Source organism: Wyeomyia smithii, chromosome 3, assembly GCF_029784165.1.
Source record: "Wyeomyia smithii strain HCP4-BCI-WySm-NY-G18 chromosome 3, ASM2978416v1, whole genome shotgun sequence".
Lineage (NCBI taxonomy): Eukaryota > Metazoa > Arthropoda > Insecta > Diptera > Culicidae > Wyeomyia > Wyeomyia smithii.
In genome coordinates, this window is record NC_073696.1 from 221,150,908 (window position 1) to 221,161,443 (window position 10,536).

General features: G+C 39.2%; 1 protein-coding gene across 1 annotated transcript; it reads right to left on the reverse strand.

Annotated features, from left to right (window-relative positions):
* Positions 1-650: 650 nt before the first annotated feature.
* Positions 651-8,359, reverse strand: LOC129732925 (serine protease easter-like). The gene is made up of 5 exons (XM_055694388.1): positions 7,763-8,359; positions 1,583-1,990; positions 1,418-1,514; positions 1,057-1,358; positions 651-1,002 (listed from the first exon to the last, which is right to left on the reverse strand). Exons 1-5 carry the CDS (start codon positions 7,842-7,844, stop codon positions 689-691), a joined length of 1,203 nt encoding a protein of 400 aa, XP_055550363.1. The 5' UTR covers positions 7,845-8,359; the 3' UTR covers positions 651-688.
* Positions 8,360-10,536: the final 2,177 nt, after the last annotated feature.

The following is a 10,536-nucleotide window of genomic DNA, read 5'->3' on the forward strand; positions in this document are numbered from 1 at the left end:
CACAGATGAAAAATTACTAGTTCACTTAGGATGGAAGGGGGTTTGGTGGAAATCCATATCATAAAAAAATGATGATTGTAACGGCCTGAGTTGAGCTTGACGAAATGACTAACGTTTTTTCCAGATTGAACGAACCTTATAAATTTAAATTTATAAAGTGCTTTCAATGGCTCGATAAGGATTTCTGAATTTAATTCAAAGATTTTCGGAACCAGTGAGTCCGAGTCAGAAAAACATGGAAGACTTTACACCAGATTGATTGTTTATCAGTTCACAATTACACAGACTCCCTTTCGATCTATATTTTATAAAGTTTTTTAAAGTTAAGTTCTAAAAATTTGGTCAATAAATCATGTAGCTACCAGCTAAACATCTATTGCAATAACTAAAACGCGTCGCTCCATTACGTTCCCACGCAACAGGCCGTCGCGAAGCGAAAAACTACTTCTGAATTATTGACGAAGGATCAACAGCTGGGAGTTATTTCCATTTGCTTTCATTCGGTATTCAATTCTCATTTGATCGTTTTTATCACGATAAATAAATAAACTCTGTTGAATTGTAACCCCCCACCAATGATCGAAGTGATTAATCATTCATCGACAGGTGTGACTGTGAAACAGCCCAGGGAACATCAATAATTCACTAGCTTTCGGAGGCAATACCGTTGCGTGATGAGGGTTTTTGTTTATTTCTCCAGTTTACTGACAATCCAGTTAACATACTGATTTACGCTGGTGAAAATACCGACGGGTCGGTTCACGTGACATTCTTTCATGTCGTTCAATATTCCCGCAACTTCATGCACCACTCCGACGTTCGGAACCTCTTTGGTACTGGTTAACGCTCCCCCGGAATCCGCATGACACCGGCCACCTTCCTCGACTGGAGCCGTACACAAGTAGTCCTGTGTCCTACGGAAACCGCTAGGTAAATGCTGTTTACACTGGGTCGGACTCAATGCGGTCAGTTTGGATCGAGTTTTGTAGCGACTATTATAACCTGTAAAAATAAATAATTCATTGAACGTTTTTAGAAATTTTCTCGGTTGCATACCGCATCCATTATTGCCCCATCCAGCTAGGATGAAAATTTGTTCATCACTTTTCGGCACTATCGGCTGCTCCGGAAGACAAACCGGTCTAATCCAGTTGGTTGTGTTCACCGGTTCAACCAATCGCAGCAGAGCAATATCGTTCAGTTGGGGTTGATGATGACGCGTATACTGCTCATGAACGAGCACTTTCTCCACCGCGACATCTATGGCCGGATCGGCGCAATAGAACTCCTCGTTGCCTTCAATTGCAATACAGTCCACGGTAGATTCGGTGTCCCATTCACCCAAACGTACGGTTAAACTGGAATGAAATGAACATAAACCATTGGACAGAACTTGCAATAGTAATTCGAAACTCACTTGGACCAATTCATCCGATCTGAAACACAATGACCTGCCGTAAGGACATAGCGAGAGCTGATAAGAACCCCTCCGCACTCGAATTCAGTTTCATAAGCTGCAAATGCGCATCAAATTTATGTTATCAGTGCAAAAAACAAAACAAAAACATTCTATCAAACATACGCTTATTGCCGAAATGAATCAAAGCCGTCCAAGGTTGTTCGTCTAGTTTCGTTACGTTTTCACCAAACTGCTGATAGCTAGGTTGAATTCCACACTCGCCTGGTGTCGGAAGTAACCCCCAATTTCCGCGGTCGATTTCGTTACCGGCGGTTTGGTCCACGCGGTTTTCCGTTCCAAACGAAGCCAAACCATCGCTGGCTGTCGAGGTACCGTTAACGATGGAGTAACTCGGGCAGCACACTAAACTTTTCCCATCCGTCCGGCCGCACTCACTTAGGTACAGAAAGGCCACATCGTCATTTGTGAGGGTTTCCTTCCGTAAAATTGCCACTATGATTTCGCATTCCCCAACAAAAATGCACCTACCGTCCTGATTGTAAGGGCTCGAGCAGGTTGAGTTGTATGACACTGTGACGGTGGAAACAAATTAGCCGGATTAGAAGTTGACAAGAATTGCAAAATTGACACAGATGCAACAACCAGAAAACCACAAGAAAAGCTAACTGTTCAATTAAAAAGATATGTATTTTTTATATTCCTTGAACAAGATTCGAAAAAAATTAGTATAGAATTATAGCTATTACATCAATCAGCGGTTCTCAACCTGGGGTACCAAAAGCTTTCAGGGGGTACGCGAAAGAAAAATCAGTAATGGCGGATAAAACAATTTTTCTTCATAACACTTTATTAGTATAAACCTGCTCTTAAAACATGACTGTAGCAATTAAACAAACCATTGTTTAATTTGAAACCTGAAGTAGACTACGACAATATAATCTATCACTACTCTCTACCACTGCGAGAACATTCCAAACCCCGGGGGCTACCATCGATTTGGAAAATATCGCCGAGGGGTACGCGGACAAAACAAGGTTGAGGACTGCTGACATAGATAATTTATTAAGAGCACTTCAAGCTGTAGTTCAGTTCATATTTTTGGATGTAACTTGGTGGAACTTTTTGAAGTAGAATACTTTTCTCAGGAAGTTCGGCTACATAGGGATGTGAAATGAAAATCTAAAATCGAAAAAAGTGAAAAATATGTCCAATTTCAAATGCTAATAAATCGGTTAGTATTCGATGGATTTCCTTCGTTCTTGCAGCAATAGATTGCAAAATCTCCTAAGATTCTTCCCAAAATAAGATAATTGTAATTTTATTATTCACACTATTGTACTATTGAAAATAGTCAAGCCTTGTCAAAACGAAAAATTCGACCTCTGATTGGTCGATATACCTTGCAATTGAAAACATGCTATTTGTCCAATATAAGAGCCTGTTTCAGCCGAAACCGCTCATAATAGTTCTAGACAGCGACAACAGCAGTCGTCCTTCCTTAGCAGCAGCACTAGCCCTGTGGTTGGTCACCACGTCTCAGGAGCAGCGCGGTTTATCTCAGCGTGTGTCGCCAGACAGCCATTATTCCCCCCGTGTTGGGGCAGCATGATGATTGCCATCAGGAAATCCAATTTCGGAAATCAAAATGCCTTTTTAAGGCAAATAAACAAGTCATTGAAAGTTAATAATTTTTGTCAACGCAAGCAAGCATTCTGTGTTGCATCCTAGCAATTCAAATTTGTCGCACCCGTCTAATTTACTGAATGTGAAATAGCTTCCACAGTGCATGTTGTCCGTGTATCTTAATTCCCCCAATGTTAGGGCAGCTTAAAGGTTGTAATTAGCAACCGATTTTGAACCGCAACATGCTTTTTTCAAGGCAAATAAAAAATAATTAAAAGTTAATAATTTTCTGGCATCAACACAAGCAGACATTCTGTGCGGGATGCAATCAAATTCTGTTGTAGTTGTCTAATTTTTACTTTATTTAGTAAACTCCCCACTGTAGGGGCAGCGCAAAGGCTGCGATCAGCATAACCGACATTGAATAATAAATTGCCCTGTTAGAACGCATTCACAAAAGCAGTTAGTTCGACTATGCAGAGCTAATGTGAAGTCGATTCAATCAATCAGCATCAACAGAATTTTGTCGTCTCCCAGCTGCCAAGTTGCAACATGATGCAACACGCAACAGCGAGCAAACGAAATCGCTTGATGTTACAAACCGCAATAAGATACGGGTTAAAACCGTTGCGTGTGTGAGAGCACCATCGGTGTTTATTCGCTGGATACACTATCGCAATAATCTGCTTACATGCGACACGGGGACGGAAACATTCTCTTCAACCAAGCTGCACAACACGACATAAAACATGTTATTTTGTTGCTTCAATGAGAGTGCTCGACAAGAAATCATTTTTGTGCATCCGTGCTACGAAACTGAGGAAAAACTTTAGAAACTGAAAAAAGAGGAGGAGCTTATCAAATGATCGCTCTGAGCCGGAATGAAGTCACACATATTTTTCAAGTTATATCATTCCACCACGTACGTAAAATAATTCATTCCTATTTTCATCCCTATATAAGAGCCTGTTTTAGTCGAAGTCGCTCATAATAGTTCTGAACAGCGACGACAGCAGTTCTCCCTTAGCAGCAGCGGGAGCGAGCAGTGGGTACCATCGATAGCAGATAGCGGCCACAACTGTGGCATGGCTGCGGATAAGCGTAGCAGTTTCAGCGGATCTCACCATCGATAGCAGCAGGGCCAGCAGAAGCAGGTACAGCGGGTACCAATGGCGGCCACAACTGTGGCATGGCTACGGATAGCGTTGCAGTTGCTCAGCAGTTGGGCCAGCGTAAAGCGGCTACAGCTGTGGCATGGCTATGCATAGCGTAGCTGTTGCAGCGGGTATATCAGCATCGATAGTAGCAGGGTCAGCTGATGCAACGACACTCCCTTCACTAAAATGCTGTTTCAGTGTGGTAGCGGGAAGCATCAGCAGCAGGCTTGCATACAGTGCATACATCAGCCAGCAACTTTCTGTAAGTCCTCTGCCATAGTAGACGCGAAAAGCGGCGCGAACCGATTCGCTTGGCCGTAGGTTAATGTACAGCTCTACTGATGGCTGTACATTAACCTACAGCCGAGCGAATCGGTTCGCGTCGCTTTTCGCGTCTATTATGGCAGAGGCCTAATGGGAAAGTTGTATCATTTTGTTCAGAAGAATATTATTGTCAGTAATATTACAGAGATGCGATTGCGTAAATCCGATTTTGAATTGAACAATTGTTCTTTTGAGAACAAATAAAACACTTATTTGAAGAGTTAATAGCTTTTGGTACCAATAGCAGTATAGTGACAGCCTCAGCGGTAGATGCAGATGCAGCCGCTACTTCCCAGAGGCCGATGTAAAGGTAAATGGGAGCAGCACGGCGAAACAGTTCGGGTTATGCTTAGACGCGCGTCATTTTTCGTTCTTGATATTCCCCACATGAAACGACGCGCTTTCGTATGATAGCGGTGGTATTAGCGGTAGATGCATTTGCCAACACTTCCTCCAGTAAAGCCGTGTCTAGTTTTCAATGTGAAAACACCTTTCTCATTGTGTTGACCGTGCGCCTTAGTCCTCACTATCGAGGTAACACAGAGATGTAAGATAAACACTACATCCTATGATAAATTGAACAATTGTCCTTATAAGGACAACAAATGAATTAATGAAGATTTAATTTTGAACTAGAATACTTCTCTCAGGAAGTTCGGCTACATAGGGATGTGAAATGAAAATCGGAAACTGAAAAAAGTGAGAAATATGTCCAACTTCAAATGCTAATAAATCGGTTAGTTTTCGATGGATTTCCTTCGTTTTTGCAGCAATTGAATAGAAAATCTTCTAAGATTCCTACCAAATGCATGAAATTGCAATTTTATCATTCGAACTATTGTACTATTGAAAACTCTTAAGCCTTGTCAAAACACAAAATTCGACCACTGATTGGTCGTTATACCGCGCTTTCCCCAGCACGGTCGGCAGAGTTATGGACCTAGTAAATTGGGAATGCATCATTTGGCCTATATAAGAGCTTCATCAGATAATAAACACACATTTCATCGGATATTGAATTGAACAACTGAAATTTGAAGAACACAAATGATTATTTGAAGAGTTAATATTTTCTCGTTTTGCGCTATAATTCAAAGTTAAGAAAAAATGATTGACACGCAAGCAGCCGGGTTATCTTTCTTGTAAAAGTATTCTACTTCAACCTTTCGGTCGTGGCTTTGCATACAACCTTCTTGTGATTTTTTTGAATAAAAAATCGCTTGAACATAGTTTTTTCCTTTTTTTTTCAAATTAATTTTTCAAATCTACCAGGCTACAGTAAGTTTTATAGATGTTCCTTTTTAGTCAGCTTGACTAATTGATTTCGAATTCTTTTGAGCTTTCTCGAAAAGAATTTTTCGCGCGTAAAGTGAAACATAGAAGGGGGTGATACTGATAGTTTTACGTTGAGCTTATTTATCGCTGAACTGGTAGTAGGAGTATAACTTTCCCATGCACTATATTGCTTCATAATACGTAGAACAGTTATGCATTCAACAACAGTTGAATTTGCCGCATATGTTGTAGAATCAATAACATATGATGTAGAATCAATATGACCTTATTCACACAAAAAACTATTAATTAGCAGTAGCTTGTTCTACAGGCATCCTGCATTCAACATAAACGTGAGCCGCGGCCAACTGTTCATCGATTCAGGTTTGCCTTTGCGTTTTTCTTACATAAGCAAGAGTCATTCATGTTTTGATAAGGTTTATAATTAAACGAAGGATTTAAAATAAAATATCCAAAATTGATAATAGGTCTATAATTTTGTCTGTAATGGTCAAAACCATGCAAAATGTTCTAAGATTTTATTCACTTAATTAAGATTTTCTTTTAAGGACTCCATAAAATTTAGTGTTTTGACAATCATAGAAAAAGTTATAGACAATGAACGGATTTCAAAGAGGGGTGTTCTACCAAAAACTATATTTTGTCATGTCCATCTATCTGTACGGACATCACAGTATTCAGCAATTGTTTTTCTCTTAAAATTTTCAACAATACTGAAAGAAGCAATCTGGTATATTGAATATTAGAAAAAATATTGTTTTATCTAACTGTTAGGTGGATTGATCGAAAAACTAAAAACGCCAAAAGTAAAGCCTTGTTCAATGAAACAATTTTGCTGAAGACATTGAGTACATAAAATCAATTTTTCACAGTTAAATCTAGAACGATCACGATTTTTTGAGTTCAGACCACTGTGCACTGTGGGATTTTCAAATAAATCTTTTCACCAATTGTTAATGTCTTGAAATATAACCCTTGAAATGGGTAGAAACTATTTTAGAAGTTATTTCATAAAATGGCGTTTTGAAAACGTGCTTTACAATAAGTATTTCGACGTTTTTATATCACTTTTTTGTACTTTACGACCTTCAAAAGGACATTAAAAATGTACCGTACGATGATTTTGAAATTTTGACCAGAGATGGATGGACGTCATAACGAATCGAATGGTGTACTCAGATTCTTTGGTACCTTTTTTATAATAACGGTCTGTGGGAGCACCGTGTATCATGAGAAAATATGTTTTTACAATATGCATATTAATATTTTACTGAGGTATCAAAAATTTCACAACAATTGTTTTCGTCAACTCATATTTACAGATATTATTGTGTTCACACTACAAACATTATGTTGATTGATTTTACACATTTTTAGTACGTCACAACATAAAGGTGTCATCACTGAAACATATGCCAAAATACAATGACAATGAATAACGAAAATAGCAATAACGAAACTACTACGAAAAAGCTACACAATTTGTTCAGATTTTGTCAACTTTCAATGCACGCTTTCTACGGTTCTCCAAATTTATTTTTTTTATTGTGACTTTCGTCTACAAGCCAAGTTCAGAAATTTTATTTTCACGAGTCACCGCAACAGTGTCCTTTACAGCTCTTATATAATCATTTGAGAAACGCACGCAAGTGTGTTAAACATTGGTGCGCTAATGTCTAACCATCAACAGAATAAGCACAAATTATTTCACACTCCAAACTAATGGCACTTTTCAAAAAAGTATCAATTACTCCGATACTCGTAATTACCATAACACCGTAACATTCTTTATCAAACCGCCTTCACAGCATATCGGCTAACAAACAAACGTTAATTAAAACAAACCGCAAACAAATTCCCCACCGGACGACAACGCAGTAGAAACAAATCCACAGTAGCAATTAAAACTTAAATTGAAAATTGTTCGTTACGGTACACTCACATCCTGCAAACCGCGGCCGGCCGGCAACAATGCTGGTGATGACATACGCAGCGACTATGACCGCTGCTGTTAAGGTTTTCATTTTAATTAAACACCTAATCACCAACTTAGAGGTGCTGCAAATGCAGTAATTAACTTGTGATCCTCTCTGTCTGTCAGGTGAAACACCGCCGCTGAAATGTCGCGCGTCCAGCTGCTGAAATCCGAAAACCCGACTGACAGTTTCCCGCAACCGCAAATATTTACGCTTAACTGGGAATAGACGAACAAATTCCCGTCACCTGCTCCGGGCGTTCCGATCGACCAGGAATACGTTAAAACTATACTAATTGGCTACCAGTGGTCATCACAACTGGTCAGCACATTGCGAACGGGTAATTCCTGCGTCAGCCGACTGTAGCCTTTTTTTCGTCTATCAATTCAAGGGAGCACTATATTTTTTCATTAGACACGAAGTTGAACTGACGCCGATTATTATTTGTAATGATATTTACAAACACCGACAGTTATCACTTGAACTGTTTGTTACACTACCGGCAGAACTGAAGACTGAAGATTAAATCAGTACGAACAGCAAGGTATAAGTACAATTCCGAAATGGCACCGAATGAACAACAGTCAGGGTCATTTTGTAGTTATGCATCTGGCGAAAGTTTTTCTCCCTCTGATTGTTGCTTATTTATTTGTGTGGGTTTCTTGAATTAAAAAGACTAGATTCGATTTATGCAACTGCCGTTGCACAAGCTTTCTCCGAACATGGGAACACCGGGTATCCGGTCGCCAACGAGTTTGAACCCGTTGTGAGATTAATTGGTTATTCAGGTTTCTTTGCATTGGTTTTTTCTTGTTCGAGATCTATGTCAACTGTTGTGGGTGATGGTTTCTGGCAATTAGACATGCAGCGTTTATTATAAAATTGGAACAGAATTTCGTCTACTGTTCTACGTCTATATATAACTGAATGGATTCAGCCTTCTTCCGGGTATTCTAGGTTTCTTTCTATCATCGTTAACTGTTTTTTCTTAGATTTTATAGAGAACGAGTTCATTCGTCCACTACAAAAAAAGTTTAGAATGATCTACCGAAAGCATTCTTTCAGGTTATTAATCGTTTTTATTTGTCACGTTAGAGACATTACCTTCTTTCTTCCTTTCTTCTATGTACGAACTGAAGCCGTCACTGTCAGTTCAATAGGGGGAGGGCCAGTTGCAACGACTATATGTCCTCACATTGACTTAAGATAAGAGAAACGGCTAGATTTACCGCTATTGTCAACTGTCATATTATACAATTAAATAAATGCCGGTTGATCAATGCTTTCATAACGCGAATTTCTTGTTTTGGGGCCATTCTAAAAATACGTGATCACATTTTAGTAAATCATTATACCCCCTCCCCTCACATGATTTTTTTCTATTTCTCTGTACCGAAAAAGGACTTTTTACTCAATTTACATAAAACTACCACAACGTAATTCGATCAAATTTTACATTACGATCGTGAAAAGAATACAGTCACAGCTTTACATATTATATACTGATTTTGACGTTATTGGAGATTAAAACAAATGTACAATTTTTGTTGAATCTTTGATATATGACATTGTTTGACATCGGGAGTACTAAATTAAAATAGAATAATTAAATTCTCAAATATTCTAGAATAACCAAACAGTATTCTTCGAAAAAATATCTCTAAATATGTAATTTAAATATAAACTCACATGTTGTTTTCCATGTCCATTAAATTAAAACAGTTTACTCATATTTGATAATATAGTAACACAGTGTTAAAATAAGCATTTTCTCCTCTCTCCGGTGTATTTCCTTAAATTACTAATTCCAATACAACGAAATTTGAATAGCTCGAAAATGAAAGCGCAACGTTTTGTAACAGCGATAACCTGTACACGTTCAATATCGGAACATTGTAACTTTCGAAATATTTCAGCCGTGTGGGAAATATTTCACTCTCATAAAGCCAGGTATCTAGGCTAGAGGAGTGTATGTTTTTTATGTTACCATTCCGTGAGCAATTGGCAAGTTTGCGACGAACGAAAACACGCGCGCAAACAGTTCTTATACAGCCTTTATGAAAATCCGGATCTATCGATATGTCAACTTGTAAAAAACTAATAAACTTTTGCTTTATTTGTTATTTGAAAATTTATGTTGAAAAAACAAATTTTGGGTGTATATTTTACACGAAACCATGTCCTTTTGTTATAACTTTCTCCGGAACAATTGTTTTGCACCGTAAGGTAATCATACTTTATTTTTTCGTATCTTGAAAAAAGGTTGTTAAACGGCTGGGCACGTGTCACTTGAGACCCCATTGTGGTCATTCACCTCTGTCCAGCAACTCCTATCCCAACCTCCACGAGGTGCCGACCGGGATACGAGTAACCTTAGCGGAGATCGGGTAACCAACCCGCGGTGGAAACTATGGTCGTATGCTGACTGGGAAGGGGGATCGTACGCGGCTGTATCCCCATGTTAGGGGCGGCGTACAACAGCGTCCGACCCGGCGCCGGCGGCTGAATTACGAAACGCGGTGCCCCGCCAGCTATATCTAAGACGGCAGCCCCGTCGCGAGGCTAGGTATCGCAGCCCTAGTAAGGCAGCATATCGAAGGTAAAATACGACGGACAATCCAGATATAAATACGGAACGGAATGATCGGCATGGACCCAGGCGTACGAAAAAGGACAACGATTATTGAAAACTCGGTACTTGGAATGTAAGGACTCTACTCGAACCGGTACGTGTAGGTAT

What these genes read in the sequence shown, in the direction of transcription:
- LOC129732925 (XM_055694388.1), bottom strand. Translation starts at nt 7,844, where the DNA reads ATGAAAACCTTAACAGCAGCGGTCATAGTCGCTGCGTATGTCATCACC. An exon ending in GATCGGATGAATTGGTCCAA is followed by an intron (nt 1,359 to 1,417) that starts GTGAGTTTCGAA and finishes ATTTCATTCCAG; the next exon opens with TTTAACCGTACGTTTGGGTG. An exon ending in ATGGGGCAATAATGGATGCG is followed by an intron (nt 1,003 to 1,056) that starts GTATGCAACCGA and finishes TTATTTTTACAG; the next exon opens with GTTATAATAGTCGCTACAAA.